We start from the raw sequence: 18,880 nt of genomic DNA, 5'->3' as shown, positions 1-18,880 counted from the left end.
GGAAGGTCGACAGGGTTTCTAGGTCGACATGTGCTAGGTCGACATGTCTAAAGGTCGACATGAGTTTTTCACATTTTTTTGGGGGGGATTTTTTCATACTTAACGATCCACGTGGACTACGATTGGAACGGTAAAGTGTGCCAAGCGAAGCGGTAGCGGAGCGAAGGCACCATGCCCGAAGCATGGCGCGCGAAGCGGTGCACTAATTTGGGATCCCGGTCACTCTACGAAGAAAACGACACCCAAAATTTTTTTCCCCTCATGTCGACCTTTAGACCTGTCGACCTAGCACATGTCGACCTAGAAACCCTGTCGACCTTCCATCCATGTCGACCTAGTGACTGTCGACCTATAGTGGTCGACCTAAACATTGTCGACCTAGATACTGTCGATAAAACGAACCACACCCGCAGATATAACATGTGCAGAGAGAGTTAGATTTGGGTGTGGTGTGTTCAATCTGCAATCTAAATTGCAGTGTAAAAATTAAGCAGCCAGTATTTACCCTGCACAGACACAAAATAACCCACCCAAATCTAACTCTCTCTGCACGTGTTACATCTGCCTCACCTGCAGTGCACATGGTTTTGCCCAACTGCTAAAAAATTTCCTGCTGCGATCAACTTGGAATTACCCCCTATATCACTTGTAGGTGTGTTTTACAATGCTTTTTTTTTTTTCCGGATAACTTTATTAAATCAACTCTAACGGCGAGTGCACCTCTCGCTGTCAAAACAAATGTTAAGAACCTGACTGAGTGTAAGCACACCTCCCAACATGACCCTCGCCAGGAGGGACAGAATGCTCTGCTGCTGGACTTCTCTCTTAATTTATGATTGTCATCACCTGTGCTGGAACACCTTTCTTATCCACTAACCTGTTCAGCGCAGGTGATGGCAATCTTACATTAAGAGAAAAGTCCAGAAGCAGAGCATTGTGTCCCTCCTGGAGAGGGTCATGTTGGGAGGTATGGTGTAAGTGTGCCTGGATGTGAGTAAATGCTGCTGGCGGGTATACTACCGGCGCATTGCTAGCTGCATCTGGCGGGTATACTACCGACGCATTGCTAGCTGCATCTGGCGGGTATACTACCGGCGCATAACTAGCTGCATCTGGCGGATATACTACCGACGCATTGCTAGCTGCATCTGGCGGGTATACTACCGGCGCATAACTAGCTGCATCTGGCGGATATACTACCGGCGCATAGCTAGCTGCATGTGGCGGATATACTACCGGTGCATAGCTAGCTGCATCTGGCGGATATACTACCGGTGCATAGCTAGCTGCATCTGGCGGATATACTACCGGCGCATAGCTAGCTGCATCTGGCGGATATACTACCGGCGCATAGCTAGCTGCATCTGGCGGATATACTACCGGTGCATAGCTAGCTGCATGTGGCGGATATACTACCGGTGCATAGCTAGCTGCATCTGGCGGATATACTACCGGCGCATAGCTAGCTGCATCTGGCGGATATACTACCGGCGCATAGCTAGCTGCATCTGGCGGATATACTACCGGCACATAGCTAGCTGCATCTGGCGGATATACTACCGGCACATAGCTAGCTGCATCTGGCGGATATACTACCGGCGCATAGCTAGCTGCATGTGGCGGATATACTACCGGCGCATAGCTAGCTGCATCTGGCGGATATACTACCGGCGCATAACTAGCTGCATCTGGCGGATATACTACCGGCGCATAACTAGCTGCATCTGGCGGATATACTACCGGCGCATAACTAGCTGCATCTGGCGGGTATACTACCGGCGCATAACTAGCTACATCTGGCGGGTATACTACCGGCGCATAGCTAGCTGCATCTGGCGGGTATACTACCGACGCATAGCTAGCTGCATCTGGCGGGTATACTACCGACGCATAGCTAGCTGCATCTGGCGGGTATACTACCGGCGCATAGCTAGCTGCATCTGGCGGATATACTACCGACGCATAACTAGCTACATCTGGCGGGTATACTACCGGCGCATAGCTAGCTGCATCTGGCGGGTATACTACCGACGCATAGCTAGCTGCATCTGGCGGGTATACTACCGACGCATAGCTAGCTGCATCTGGCGGGTATACTACCGGCGCATAGCTAGCTGCATCTGGCGGATATACTACCGACGCATAGCTAGCTACATCTGATGGATATACTACCGGCGCATAGCTAGCTGCATCTGGCGGGTATACTACCGACGCATAGCTAGCTGCATCCTGACAATGGTGTAAGTGCGCCATTTTGCCGTGCACGCATTCGTTTGCCCAACGCTTGTATATAAAGGTCTGTGCTGTGGTTTATACGGCACGTGGGTGACTCTCCCGTATTCTGTGCATCTGGCGGATATACTACCGGCGCATAGCTAGCTGCATCTGGCGGGTATACTACCGGCGCATAACTAGCTGCATCTGGCGGGTATACTACCGGCACATAGCTAGCTGCATCTGGCGGATATACTACCGGCACATAGCTAGCTGCATCTGGCGGGTATACTACCGGTGCATAGCTAGCTGCATCTGGCGGGTATACTACCGGCACATAGCTAGCTGCATCTGGCGGATATACTACCGGCACATAGCTAGCTGCATCTGGCGGGTATACTACCGGCACATAGCTAGCTGCATCTGGCGGATATACTACCGGCACATAGCTAGCTGCATCTGGCGGGTATACTACCGGCACATAGCTAGCTGCATCTGGCGGGTATACTACCGGCGCATAACTAGCTGCATCTGGCGGCTATACTACCGGCGCATAACTAGCTGCATCTGGCGGGTATACTACCGGCGCATAACTAGCTACATCTGGCGGGTATACTACCGGCGCATAGCTAGCTGCATCTGGCGGGTATACTACCGGCGCATAGCTAGCTGCGTCTGGCGGGTATACTACCGACGCATAGCTAGCTGCATCCTGACAATGGTGTAAGTGCGCCATTTTGCCGTGCACGCATTCGTTTGCCCAACGCTTGTATATAAAGGTCTGTGCTGTGGTTTATACGGCACGTGGGTGACTCTCCCGTATTCTGTGCGCAGGTCTCCAGGTGGTGCTGAACTCCATCATTAAGGCCATGGTGCCGTTGCTACACATCGCGCTCCTGGTGCTGTTTGTGATCATAATCTACGCCATCATCGGTCTGGAGCTCTTTATGGGGAAAATGCACAAGACCTGCTACTACCTGACCAACAGAGGTGAGAGGAAACACTGCTGTGCAAGGTGACTGCTCCTGTCAGCAACTGAGAACAGGAGCGGAGATCAGTCTGACAATCTAGCAGTCTTGTTTGGGGCTGCTCCGGGGGGGGGGGGGGGGGGGGGGGTTGTGCATTGAAACAATAATCATAACAATGCAGCTTATTGACTAACAAGGAATCAGTAGCATCACGGAGGTATGAGGTGACTTGTGCCTCGTACCTCGATGTTGTTACTGTTCCCTCTTGGAATTCCCAGGCTGGACATTGGCCAGTAGAAGGGCTGCCGCCGCTGGGTGTAGGTGACGGGGTGGGCTGCAGCGTGTTTAATGAACGCGCCGTGTTGGGAATGAGCGTATGTAGATCGCGCTGCAATTTATATTCCAGGCGTTTGTAGAAAGCAGATTAGCAGTTACTCCAGTTAATGATAATTAGCTGTCATTGGATGCGCTGTAGACTGGGAAGCATATTTCTTTATATCATTATATCTTTACATCGCTGTGGAACAAATCTGTTATAGGATGCATGCGGGACGAGCCTCCCATCAATCCCTTGCGCAGCGCGTTGGGAAATTGCTCTGCCCCGCCGCACACGCGGGCAACTGATGTAATGCACATTATGTGTTTATAAAGCAATCTTTACTGTCTGATTCTTGTGTGGTTATACCGCAGTTTTAGCTAATAAATACCGCAGTGTTAGCTAATAAATATCAGAGAATCATAGTGAAACGCGTCACCTCTGTCCCTGCTCCCTGTATAATCTGCTCATTGTCTCTGTTCAGATGTTCCCACAGAGGAGGAGCCCTCGCCCTGCGCTCTCAATAGCAATAATGGCCGACACTGCCCCAACGGGACCGTCTGCGAATCTGGCTGGGACGGCCCAAAGCACGGCATCACTAACTTTGACAACTTTGCGTTCGCCATGCTCACTGTCTTCCAATGCATCACCATGGAGGGCTGGACGGATGTGCTGTACTGGGTAAGTGACCCGCCCCTCCCGGCAACGGGCTCAGCACTGGGGATACGGCGGGTGCTTGCGGAGTTAGCTGTGGGTGTAAAGATGGGTAGAACCTGTTCCGGATTGGTGAGGAATCCAGAGGTCTGTGCACAATGTATAGAGTTATACCTCGTTTCCCACCTCAGTCTGATGAAATTACTTTTTATCCCTGTTGTCACCGTACTGTAAACGTGTATAGCCATGTATCATTAAGGTTATGATCCGCAGGTACCGTCCATGTAATGTTGTGATGTATTCAAAGTGTGCTCAGTGCTGTGTAAATCAGTGTGTAGTGTGACAGCGGCTATATTGTCTAAAGTAGTTAAAAGGCTAAAGTAGACTGTGGAGCTGCAAGAGTTAATGGGCAGCATGGTCAGTGTGAGACCAAGGCACCTTCTCCACAGGGACCAGCGCCATGGTCGGAGGGTGCTCAGCACCAACCACCATAGGGGGAGGACACTCAGTACCAACCACCATGGGAGGAGGACACTCAGCAGTAACCTCCATGGGGGGAGGACACTCAGCAGTAACCTCCATGGGGGGAGGACACTCAGCAGTAACCTCCATGGGGGGAGGACACTCAGCAGTAACCCCCATGGGGGGAGGACACTCAGCAGTAACCTCCATGGGGGGAGGACACTCAGCACCATCCGCCATGGGGTAGAACACTCACCACCAACATCCATGGGGGGAGGACACTCAGCAGTAACCACCATGGGTGGAGGACACTCAGCACCAAACATCATGGGGGAAGGACACTCATCAACAACTGCCATGGTGGGAGGACACTCAGCACTAACTGCCCTCGGCATAGGACACTCAGCACCAACCGCCATGGTGGGAGGACACTCAGCACCAATCGCCATCGGGGTAGGGCACTCAGCACCAATTGCCATGAGGGGAGGACACTCAGCACCAATCGCCATGAGGGGAGGACACTCAGCACCAATCGCCATGAGGGGAAGACACACAGCACCAATCGCCATGAGGGGAAGGCACTCAGCACCAATCGCCATGAGGGAGGACACTCAGCACCAATAGCCATGAGGGGAAGACACACAGCACCAATCGCCATGAAGGGGGGACACTCAGCACCAATCGCCATGAGGAGAAGACACTCAGCACCAATCGCCATGAAGGGAGGACACTCAGCACCAATAGCCATGAGGGGAAGACACACAGCACCAATCGCCATGAAGGGGGGACACTCAGCACCAATCGCCATGAGGAGAAGACACTCAGCACCAATCGCCATGAAGGGAGGACACTCAGCACCAATAGCCATGAGGAGAAGACACTCAGCACCAATCGCCATGAAGGGAGGACACTCAGCACCAATAGCCATGAGGGGAAGGCACTCAGCACCAATCGCCATGAGGGAGGACACTCAGCACCAATAGCCATGAGGGGAAGACACACAGCACCAATCGCCATGAAGGGGGGACACTCAGCACCAATCGCCATGAGGGGAAGACACACAGCACCAATCGCCATGAGGGGAAGGCACTCAGCACCAATCGCCATGAGGGGAAGACACACAGCACCAATCGCCATGAGGGGAAGGCACTCAGCACCAATCGCCATGAGGGAGGACACTCAGCACCAATCGCCATGAGGGGAAGACACACAGCACCAATCGCCATGAAGGGGGGACACTCAGCACCAATCGCCATGAGGAGAAGACACTCAGCACCAATCGCCATGAAGGGAGGACACTCAGCACCAATAGCCATGAGGGGAAGACACACAGCACCAGTCGCCATGAGGAGAAGACACTCAGCACCAATCGCCATGAAGGGAGGACACTCAGCACCAATAGCCATGAGGAGAAGACACTCAGCACCAATCGCCATGAAGGGAGGACACTCAGCACCAATAGCCATGAGGGGAAGACACTCAGCACCAATCGCCATGAGGAGAAGACACTCAGCACCAATCGCCATGAAGGGAGGACACTCAGCACCAATAGCCATGAGGAGAAGACACTCAGCACCAATCGCCATGAAGGGAGGACACTCAGCACCAATAGCCATGAGGGGAAGACACACAGCACCAGTCGCCATGAGGAGAAGACACTCAGCACCAATCGCCATGAAGGGAGGACACTCAGCACCAATAGCCATGAGGAGAAGACACACAGCACCAGTCGCCATGAGGGGAAGACACTCAGCACCAGTCGCCATGAGGGGAAGACACTCAGCACCAATCGCCATGAAGGGAGGACACTCAGCACCAATCGCCATGAGGGGAAGACACACAGCACCAGTCGCCATGAGGAGAAGACACTCAGCACCAATCGCCATGAAGGGAGGACACTCAGCACCAATAGCCATGAGGAGAAGACACTCAGCACCAATCGCCATGAAGGGAGGACACTCAGCACCAATAGCCATGAGGAGAAGACACTCAGCACCAATCGCCATGAAGGGAGGACACTCGGCACCAATAGCCATGAGGAGAAGACACTCAGCACCAATCGCCATGAAGGGAGGACACTCAGCACCAATAGCCATGAGGGGAAGACACACAGCACCAGTCGCCATGAGGGGAGGACACTCAGCACCAGTCGCCATGAAGGGAGGACACTCAGCACCAGTCGCCATGAAGGGAGGACACTCAGCACCAATAGCCATGAGGAGAAGACACTCAGCACCAATCGCCATGAAGGGAGGACACTCAGCACCAATAGCCATGAGGAGAAGACACTCAGCACCAATCGCCATGAAGGGAGGACACTCAGCACCAATAGCCATGAGGAGAAGACACTCAGCACCAATCGCCATGAAGGGAGGACACTCAGCACCAATAGCCATGAGGAGAAGACACTCAGCACCAATCGCCATGAAGGGAGGACACTCAGCACCAATAGCCATGAGGGGAAGACACACAGCACCAATCGCCATGAGGGAGGACACTCAGCACCAGTCGCTATGAGGGGAAGACACTCAGCACCAGTCGCCATGAGGGGAAGACACTCAGCACCAATCGCCATGAAGGGGGGACACTCAGCACCAGTCGCCATGAGGGGAAGACACTCAGCACCAGTCGCCATGAGGAGAAGACACTCAGCACCAATCGCCATGAGGGGAAGACACTCAGCACCAGTCGCCATGAGGAGAAGACACTCAGCACCAATCGCCATGAGGGGAAGACACACAGCACCAATCGCCATGAGGGAGGACACTCAGCACCAGTCGCCATGAGGGGAAGACACTCAGCACCAGTCGCCATGAGGAGAAGACACTCAGCACCAATCGCCATGAGGGGAAGACACTCAGCACCAATCGCCATGAGGGGAAGACACTCAGCACCAATCGCCATGAGGGGAGGACACTCAGCACCAGTCGCCATGAGGGGAAGACACTCAGCACCAATCGCCATGAAGGGAGGACACTCAGCACCAGTCGCCATGAGGGGAAGACACTCAGCACCAGTCGCCATGAGGAGAAGACACTCAGCACCAATCGCCATGAGGGGAAGACACTCAGCACCAATCGCCATGAGGGGAAGACACTCAGCACCAATCGCCATGAGGGGAGGACACTCAGCACCAGTCGCCATGAGGGGAAGACACTCAGCACCAATCGCCATGAAGGGAGGACACTCAGCACCAATCGCCATGAAGGGAGGACACTCAGCACCAGTCGCCATGAGGGGAAGACACTCAGCACCAATCGCCATGAAGGGAAGACACTCAGCACCAATCGCCATGAAGGGAGGACACTCAGCACCAATAGCCATGAGGAGAAGACACTCAGCACCAATCGCCATGAAGGGAGGACACTCAGCACCAATCGCCATGAGGGGAAGACACTCAGCACCAATCGCCATGAAGGGAGGACACTCAGCACCAATAGCCATGAGGGGAAGACACACAGCACCAGTCGCCATGAGGGGAGGACACTCAGCACCAGTCGCCATGAAGGGAGGACACTCAGCACCAATCGCCATGAGGGGAAGACACTCAGCACCAATCGCCATGAAGGGAGGACACTCAGCACCAGTCGCCATGAGGGGAAGACACTCAGCACCAATCGCCATGAGGGGAAGACACTCAGCACCAATCGCCATGAAGGGAGGACACTCAGCACCAGTCGCCATGAGGGGAAGACACTCAGCACCAATCGCCATGAAGGGAGGGCACTCAGCACCAATCGCCATGAGGGGAAGACACTCAGCACCAATCGCCATGAGGGGAGGACACTCAGCACCAATCGCCATGAGGGGAAGACACTCAGCACCAATCGCCATGAAGGGAGGACACTCAGCACCAATCGCCATGAGGGGAAGACACTCAGCACCAATCGCCATGAGGGGAGGACACTCAGCACCAGTCGCCATGAGGGGAGGACACTCAGCACCAATCGCCATGAGGGGAAGACACACAGCACCAATCGCCATGAGGGGAAGACACACAGCACCAGTCCCCATGAGGGGAGGACACTCAGCACCAGTCGCCATGAGGGGAAGACACTCAGCACCAATCGCCATGAAGGGAGGACACTCAGCACCAATCGCCATGAGGGGAAGACACTCAGCACCAATCGCCATGAGGGGAAGACACTCAGCACCAATAGTCATGGTGGGAGGACACTTGGCACCAATTGCCACGGGGGAAGGGTACTCCACAACAACCACCATGGGGGGAAGACACTCAGCACCAACCCCCAGGGGGAAGGGTACTCAGCACCAACCACCATAAAAAGAAGGGCACTCAGCAACAACCGGGAGTGGGGGTGGGCACTCAGCAACAACCGCCAGTGGGGGTGGGCACTCAGCAACAACCGCCAGTGGGGGAGGGCACTCAGCAACAACCGCCAGTGGGGGAGGGCACTCAGCCACAACCGCCAGTGGGGGAGGGCACTCAGCAACAACCGCCAGTGGGGGAGGGCACTCAGCCACAACCGCCAGTGGGGGTGGGCACTCAGCAACAACCGCCAGTGGGGGAGGGCACTCAGCAACAATCACCATGGGGTCAGGACCCACAGATATAAGTCTTATCATTTCCCCACCTACAATGATCTGGCTACAACCCCTAATTCGTCCCCCACTAGATCCATCACAATGGGAATCATAGCGGGTATATAACCTGTGTACGCTGTACCTGCAAATATTCACATCTGTCTGGTGAATGTAACGCCACAGGTCTGTATTGCCATCTACAGAATAATCTCTGTTTTAGTAGCAACAATCTGCCTCAGGGATTTAGAAGGACCCACTAGGACGTGCGGTCCTGACAGTATAACGCGCGTCCGTATTCAGGATTACTTCACGCATGGCGATCATCTGTAGTAGCGGCAGCCCATTCTGTCCACACATCACAAATTTGCCCCCATGCATGCAAAATAGGGTTTGCCTTGGTGCAAAATTGCCCCCTCCAGCTGGGTGTAGCCCTGTCTGTAAATGATATCGGGTCAGTTCCACTGATATCGCAGAGTGACCATCATTAGACTAATGGAAGTAATTATCTGCAGAGTGTGGGCGGAACATTCCCTGAAATATCCGAGAACAATTTCCTAGAAATCATTTCTCACAGTGTTAATTACACTGCACCGGTCGCTCTTTCTGCCCACAACCAGCCGTGAATCATCCCCTATCTCACGTTGCTCTGTTCCGCATTTTATAAACTTGTATGGAAAACATGGTCTGGGAACATCTCAGTGGCCGCTCTGTTGTGGGCCGGAGCCGGGATCTGGGAAAGCCGTCATTTAATCGTCCGGTGACAGACTAGCCCCCAACTCACAGCACCCGCCGAGGCAGAGGGGCCGCGGCTAAAACTTTGATGTGGATTTCTGCAGGCTGAAAAATATGAAAGGGTTATAAATAGAGGTAATGGCGAGAATAGGTTGTGTCCCCTGTACATCTGCATACAAAGCGCAAGGTCACAGCAAACTTTACACTCATAGGGGTCAATGTAACAGCCGGTGAGTTTGCCTGATGTTTTAAAGCGCCAATCATTCAAAAGGCAAAACCAGGGTTTAATTGTACCTATTAAATGATTGCCGCTTTAAAACACGGGGCAGACTCGCTGGGATTTTTCACCGACGCTCACAAGTCGCCGGCTGATATATTTATCCCATAGGGCGTGATTTGAGGTAGGCTTCAATTTTAGACATAAGGGCAATTCCATGAAAATATGGGTATCGTAAAAGTCATCACAGGTACAAGGTGTCGGCGCCGTTAATCAGGTGACGTGATCTACTTTACTGACAGAGGCAAATAACCGTGATTTGTGATCCAGCGCCTCGTTAGGACCCGTTATCAGTATTCACTTAATGATAACTATATTACTGGCAGGTTTTCCTTCATTTACATATAAAACAATGACAATATAGTTGTTTTATTAAATTATCACATAATCTCTCAATATCAGGGTTAATATTATGGAAATGAGACAATTTAACAACCAAACAAATTATCTCTCCAGAATATGGTTACATTGCAACACACTACAGTAAGGTTCATTCCGTTACCGAATAGGGTTAAAAAGTTTCATCATTTATTGAGATTTTGAGATATTACGAACTTCAGTTTTCTATTAACCACCTGCCTGGTGCCTGTATTATACCACTGAGCCACCGAGCCACCAACATAACCTGTATTATACCACTGAGCCACCGAGCCACCAACATAACCTGTATTATACCACCGAGCCACCAACATAACCTGTATTATACCACTGAGCCACCAACATAACCTGTATTATACCACTAAGCTACCGAGCCAACAACATAACCTGTATTATACCACTAAGCCACCGAGCCACCAACATAACCTGTATTATACCACTGTGTCACCCAGCCCCCACCATAACCTGTATTATACCACTGACCCACCCAGCCACCAAGATAACCTGTATTATACCACTGACCCACCCCCAACATAACCTGTATTATACCACTAAGCTACTGAGCCACCAACATAACCTGTATTATACCACTGAACTACCGAGCCACCAACATAACCTGTATTATACCACTGAGCCACCGAGCCACCAACATAACCTGTATTATACCACTAAGCCACCGAGCCACGAACATAACCTGTATTATACCACTGAGCCACCGAGCCGCCAACATAACCTGTATTATATCACTGAGCCACCGAGCCACCAACATAACCTGTATTATACCACTGAGCCACCGAGCCACCAACATAACCTGTATTATATCACTGAGCCACCGAGCCCCCAACATAACCTGTATTATATCACTGAGCCACCGAGCCCCCAACATAACCTGTATTATACCACTGAGCCACCGAGCCACCAACATAACCTGTATTATACCACTAAGCTACCGAGCCACCAACATAACCCCGTATTATACCACTGAGCCACCGAGCCCCCAACATAACCTGTATTATACCACTAAGCCACCGAGCCACCAACATAACCTGTATTATACCACTGAGCCACGAGCCACCAACATAACCTGTATTATACCACTAAGCCACCGAGCCACCAACATAACCTATATTATACCACTGAGCCACAGAGCCACCAACATAACCTGTATTATACCACTAAGCCACCGAGCCACCAACATAACCTGTATTATACCACTGAGCCACCAACATAACCTGTATTATACCACTAAGCCACCAACATAACCTGTATTATACCAGTGAGCCACCGAGCCCCCAACATAACCTGTATTATACCACTGAGCCAGTGAGCCGCCAACATAACCTGTATTATACCACTGAGCCACCGAGCCCCCAACACAACCTGTATTATACCACTGAGCCACCGAGCCCCCAACATAACCTGTATTATACCACTGAGCCACCGAACCCCCAACATAACCTGTATTATACCACGGACCCACCGAACCCCCAACATAACCTGTATTATACCACTGAGCCAGTGAGCCCCCAACATAACCTGTATTATACCACTGAGCCCCCGAGCCCCCAACACAACCTGTATTATACCACTGAGCCACCGAGCCCCCAACATAACCTGTATTATACCACTGAGCCACCGAACCCCCAACATAACCTGTATTATACCAGTGAGCCACCAAGCCCCCAACATAACCTGTATTATACCACTAAGCCACCGAGCCACCAACATAACCTGTATTATACCACTGAGCCACCGAGCCACCAACATAACCTGTATTATACCACTGAGCCACCGAACCCCCAACATAACTTGTATTATACCAGTGAGCCACCAAGCCCCCAACATAACCTGTATTATACCCTGAGCCACCGAGCCGCCAGCATAACCTGTATTATACCACTGAGCCACCAAGCCCCCAACATAACCTGTATTATACCACTGAGCCACGAGCCCCCAACATACCTGGTATTATACCACTGAGCCTCCGAGCCCCCAGCAAACCCTGTATTATACTACTGAGCCACCGAGCCGCCCAACATAACCTGTATTATACCACTGAGCCACCGAGCCACCAACATAACCTGTATTATACCACTGAGCCCCCAAGCCCGCAACATAACCTGTATTATACCACTGAGCCCCCAAGCCCGCAACATAACCTGTATTATACCACTGTGTCACCGAGCCCAACATAACTGTATTATACCACTGTGCCACCGAGCCCCCAACATAACCTGTATTATACCACTGTACCACCCACCCCCCAACATAACGTGTATTATACCACTGTGTCACCCACCCCCCAACATAACCTGTATTATACCTCTGTGTCACCCACCCCCCAACATAACCTGTATTATACCACTGAGCCCCCAAGCCCGCAACATAACCTGTATTATACCACTGTGTCACCGAGCCCAACATAACTGTATTATACCACTGTGCCACCGAGCCCCCAACATAACCTGTATTATACCACTGTACCACCCACCCCCCAACATAACGTGTATTATACCACTGTGTCACCCACCCCCCAACATAACCTGTATTATACCACTGTGTCACCCACCCCCCAACATAACCTGTATTATACCACTGTGTCACCCAGCCCCCAACATAACCTGTATTATACCACTGTGTCACCCAGCCCCCAACATAACTGTATTATACCACTGTGTCACCCAGCCCCCAACATAACCTGTATTATACCACTGTACCACCCACCCCCCAACATAACGTGTATTATACCACTGTGTCACCCACCCCCCAACATAACCTGTATTATACCTCTGTGTCACCCACCCCCCAACATAACCTGTATTATACCACTGAGCCCCCAAGCCCGCAACATAACCTGTATTATACCACTGTGTCACCGAGCCCAACATAACTGTATTATACCACTGTGCCACCGAGCCCCCAACATAACCTGTATTATACCACTGTACCACCCACCCCCCAACATAACGTGTATTATACCACTGTGTCACCCACACCCCAACATAACCTGTATTATACCACTGTGTCACCCACCCCCCAACATAACCTGTATTATACCACTGTGTCACCCAGCTCCCAACATAACTGTATTATACCACTGTGTCACCCAGCCCCCAACATAACTTGTATTATACCACTGTGTCACCCAGCCCCCAACATAACCTGTATTATACCACTGTGTCACCCAGCCCCCAACATAACTGTATTATACCACTGTGTCACCCAGCCCCCAACATAACTTTTATTATACCACTGTGCCACCTAGCCCCCCTCATTCAGGAATATTTGGCTTCACGTGGCTGGCATATATACCAGGGGCTATATATGCAAATGAGAGGGAGGAGACAGATTCAGCAGAAATCCCATTAGTGAAAAAAAGCTGGCCTCTAACACTGTATGTAAATGAGAGGGAGGAGACAGATCGCAGGCCTCGGCCATCTTTATAAGCCTCAGTTTACTGAATAACCGCCGTGACTGCTCAGCCGGGGCCAGGAGAGTCTGCAGACACAGACCCTGGCATCACCACTCCCAGATAACGGGGGTGATACGCCCCTGTTCTTGGGAACGCTGGCCATCACCTCTCACCCCGCAAATGCAGACAGCCTGTCAGTCATGTATGGGCAGCTGACCCACCATCAGGTTTACTTACAATCAGGCCCAGACTGTGCATCTTTTTCTGCAGGAGACAAATCCATCTGGTAGCTTCAAAAGAAACCTATCCCTGGCACTATGCAAATGAGGGGGAGGAGACCAGTGTAGAACTGGGTGTACGAAAGGCCCGCCAGGGAATGCAGTGGGAGGGGCCAAGCTTAAAGGGTGTGGCCAGCCTCCACAGAGAGACTTGGACAACCATTAGAGAGCAGAGCCCTTTATATAGGAGGGGACACAGGTATGTCAGGACAACCCACTATGATTGGCCGGAGGATTAATCTTAGTTCATCCATGACCCTGCACCAACAGATTACTGACCCCTGGAGGAGGGGGTGGGGCCCTCAGGCAGTGGATCCCAATGGGATTTTCCCCTGTGCACCAGAGGGCCAGTCCTGCCCCGGAGGAGATAGATCAAGCAGACATTCTAGTAGTGTAAGAAGTGTATTGGGGAATGGGGGTGATGTATAGAAGGCCTCTGACCTCTCACTAACGCCCTCTCTCTCTCTCTTTAGATGCAGGACGCTATGGGGTACGAGCTGCCCTGCGTCTACTTTGTCAGCCTGGTTATCTTTGGATCGTTCTTCGTACTGAACCTGGTTCTGGGTGTGCTGAGCGGGTAAGGCCACGTGCTGCTTCTCTCCTGCCGGACCATTCATTTACTTCAAGTTGTTTTGTTTTCTTTATCCTCTTGGGAACATTCTGTTCTGTTTTATTACATCAATGACAGCTGCTCCGTGTGTGATTCTTATTACAGGAAATGCGCACCTGTACCGCATGGTATCCACCCGATGGGGGCCCTCCGCCTTCACGTAGCTTTTACATTACATCCTGAACTTTTTACTAAATGCTCTGCTGCTTATTGCTAGTTTAATCCTGTGCTTTCCAGCAGCACCCGTGTATCATCAGGCAGAGCTGTTTATTGATGTTAGCCACACTATAGGCTGTTTGGCGGATACAATGGATAATGGAGATGTAATATATCCCAGACACAATAAATAGACAGCTCTGCCTGATTATGGGGGTCATTCCGAGTTGATCGCTGGCTACTTTTAGCAGCCGTGCAAACGCATTGTCGCTGCCCACCGGGGAGTGTATTTTAGCTTTGCAGAAGTGCGAACGCCTGTGCAGCAGAGCGCCTGCAAAATCATTTTGTGCAAATCACGACCATCCCTGTAGTTACTCTTCGTGTGCGTTGATTCTAACGTCGGAGGGTTGGCTTTTGACGTCACACACCCGCCCAGCGTTCACCCAGCCACGCTTGCGTTTTTCCAGGCACGCCTGCATTTTTCTAAGCACTCCCTGAAAACGGTCGGTTGACACCCAGAAACGCCCACTTCATGTCAATCTTCCAGCGTTGTGCCGTGCGACTGAAAGCTTCGCTAAAACCTGTGCAAAACCACAAAGGACTTTGTAACCGTACGTCGCGCGTGCATACACATGCGCAGATTTGCCGTTTTTTCCACTGATCGCTGCGCTGCGAACATCGTCAGCCAGCGATCAACTCGGAATGACCCCCAAAGTGTCTAGAATACTGCACACACATACACATGTGCACCGCAGATAACAGCAAATGGTTAATGTGATTCCCGTGTCCTCATGTCACGCAGCCTGACATCCCCCCCGTCTCATAGACCCCTCCTAGTCCCCTAAGGATCGCGGCTCTCCGCAGTCTCCATGGTTCCCCCTCCAGTTCGGGCCTAGAGCCCTTAAAACACAGGCGTGTGAATTGTGCGGCTGGAAATTACAGGTTCAGTGGCGGAGACGTGAGCACTCGAAATTCTGAGCTTTATTCATTATCACCATAAACAGCTGCTGCCAAACCTTACAAGTCCTTTATCTCGCTGCAGATACAATTGCAGCCTTTTATCTCGCAAATAATACGTTGAATAAAAAATGTTTATGGCTGATAATACACTGCGCCGCGTGTCGCTCATACACTCAAGTGACAACACGGCAAGTGGCAAAGATTGGCTGAGTTACTGAGTGCTGAGCGTTATCAGGGTCCCGGAAAAAGCGCAGCTCGCAGAGTCTATCTGGCCCGGCGTTTGTGACGCCTGTGAATGTGACAACTGCCTGGCGTGATGTGTAGACGTACAAAGTTTTCTTAGGAAAATATGTTGTTGTTTTTTAAGCTAATTATTCTTTGTTCAATTTGTTCGTTTTGTTTTCGTTGTGGCTAGATCCATCGCTGACACTCACTGGTTATAACCAAAGCACTAGGAATGAATAATATTACGCCATTGCTGTGACATGCCTCGTACCTCGGCGATGTCACTTGCTACTAGTGATTTAATATTGTCATGACATCACAGATATAAGGGGTGTATCAAAATGTATCCAATTAGGTGCGAGTTGGGTCCTGTGAGCCGTTCTCACTGCGAACTCGCAACCGCAAATTGCACTTACAATACAATTCCAAACTCGCACCCTTTGAGGGTAGGAAAAGGCGGGGAAAATGTTTTATGTTAAAAATGTAGGGACTTGCTTCCAATCCCCATGGACACCCCCTCCCCCCAATGACTAATTAGACGTTTGGAAGTTTTCAATTAGCTTAATTAGGCCAATAATTACATCTCAATATTGTGGTTAAATAAAAAAATCCTCCCTTGTTTATAGATAATAAAAAGAAAAACATTTTCAAAAAATAAAGTGACCCCAAATCAACCTATTCATTTTTTATGCACTCAAAATTGAATTAAGGTATTTATTTCATGAAAAATAATTGCTTTTTATATTTTTTTTTGACATTTTTGAGTGGTCTTATATGACCTCAAATTCACCTTTTTTTCTACCTGTTTTTTTTTTATTTTTTGCTAAATTCATTTTAGTTTATTTTTTATTTTAAAAAATAAATGTGAACAAATAAAAAAAAATGTTAAACCTTTTGAAAACCTCTAACTCTTCCCCTAACAGCCTTCTGTATGGTTTTGCTATATCAGTTGTCACATTTTGGGGGTCCAGGACGGGTTCCCCATTTTCTCATGCGCGTCTCCCATGTCGCATTTTGTAGAAAGTACCGCGAATTGCCATTTCTGATTGGATCTCGCCTTTTACGGCTTTGCGTTCGCGCGATGCATGTGTGTTTAGTGATGCGAGTTTACAAACTCGCACATGATTGGATGGAACCGCATGTCTGTCACAGATTGGCGCTGACCCTGCCATTGATAGATATATGTGATGCCAGCGCTGCCCCCTTGTCCATTTAATTACGTAAAACATGTCTGGCTTGTGGTGGGGCCAAATTGCCTTGGAGAGAGAGAAACTGAATGGAAATAAAGTACCAGCCAATCAGCTCCTAACTGTCATTTTTCAAACACACCCTGTAACATGGCAGTTAGGAGCTGATTAGCTGGTACTTTATCTCTCACCACTTTATCTCTCTCCAGGGCTTAGTAAATAGACCCCTTAAGGCCAAATTCTAGGAACTTTTTAAAAACGTGCTCATATTGTCATTTTAAACCGGTTCTGTAGGTAATTGGATTCACACCTTACCTGGTTTTACATGTGTCAGTAATTACAGAGAGGAGCTGGTAACCCTTGGCGACGGCAGATATATCTGTGGCAATAAGCAGACCTCGGGGTGGTATTATAAACTGGGTTTTTGTATGGTCACATCTGCCGCTCCCACTCGTTTCTCAGTATCGTCATATCCTACTCCTGCTTTTCCAACTTGTTTTACGGCTGCACTAACTGGGGCGGAGGGTCACCGGATCAGCCGTATAAATCCGGGCACATATGGAAGATACAATGGCTGCACTGGTTCTCCTATACCTAGGCCATTCCTGCAGTTATTAATATGTCACGTGCAACGTGTATTTGATGTTCTAGATGACTGAGCTGTATAGCCAGGAACGCCTCTCCTTGGGGGTCCTGTTAGGGTTGGGGCCTGGGTTATATATCTGTGGCCCGTGGATGCAAATCACTGATAATAAGCCGCAGTGACCAATGACCGGTGTAACTCACCGCTGAGTGGCCCAGGAGAGCGACTCCCATCCGTGCTTATCTGGTAACTAACAGCAGGAGATGGATCAGGACCTGTATATACCCCCCGCACATACACACATCGGGGGCCACTTTGTGTGAGATTAGTTTAGAACGCTGCAGCCAATAGCCTTGTCGGCACTCCCACGCCACACCTCTGCTTGCCGCTTTTATCTCTTGTCCCGCTCGCTGTTCCTTTCTCTGACTTGTCCCTGTCTTACCAGAGAGTTTTCCAAGGAGAGGGAGAAGGCCAAAGCGCGGGGGGACTTCCAGAAGCTGAGGGAGAAGCAGCAGCTGGAGGAAGACCTGAAGGGCTACCTGGACTGGATCACCCAGGCAGAAGACATAGACCCTGAGAATGAAGATGAGGATATTGATGAGGACAAACCCCGTAACAGTAAGTCTCAGCCTTCCTGGTGCCTCTGACCAGTTACCGGGAGGGAGGATCTGGTAGACACGGACCGGTGAGCCTGACACTTTCCCATCTGATCGGATTCATCTCTCGGCACACGTGTCAACCTTTCACTTACTTTGAGAAGCAGATAATAAGTAATAGCGAGTTGCCCTATAATTACCGGGTCTGTGTATTGTTCCTAGACGTGTCTCTTTACACAGTATTGTACAATGAGATGTGACGTTACACTGGGATTATGTATGGCACAGCAGACACTATTGTGGCACCGTACAAAATAAGGGATAATA

At 50.5% G+C, this 18,880-nt stretch overlaps 1 protein-coding gene across 8 annotated transcripts in view; it reads left to right on the top strand.

The window, feature by feature from the left end:
- CACNA1C (calcium voltage-gated channel subunit alpha1 C) overlaps window positions 1-18,880 on the top strand; it is a 510,817-nt gene that overhangs the window by 302,287 nt on the left and 189,650 nt on the right. For all 8 annotated transcript variants that reach the window (XM_063929336.1, XM_063929333.1, XM_063929332.1 and 5 more), the window contains exons 6-9: window positions 3,049-3,204; window positions 3,983-4,179; window positions 14,710-14,813; window positions 18,403-18,575. In XM_063929336.1, coding sequence (XP_063785406.1) covers window positions 3,049-3,204; window positions 3,983-4,179; window positions 14,710-14,813; window positions 18,403-18,575 — 630 coding nt within the window. The remainder of the gene's footprint in view (window positions 1-3,048; window positions 3,205-3,982; window positions 4,180-14,709; window positions 14,814-18,402; window positions 18,576-18,880) is intronic.

This window comes from Pseudophryne corroboree, chromosome 6, assembly GCF_028390025.1.
Source record: "Pseudophryne corroboree isolate aPseCor3 chromosome 6, aPseCor3.hap2, whole genome shotgun sequence".
NCBI lineage: Eukaryota > Metazoa > Chordata > Amphibia > Anura > Myobatrachidae > Pseudophryne > Pseudophryne corroboree.
Note: the sequence above shows the minus strand (reverse complement) of the source record. Positions and strands in the feature narration are given on the sequence as shown.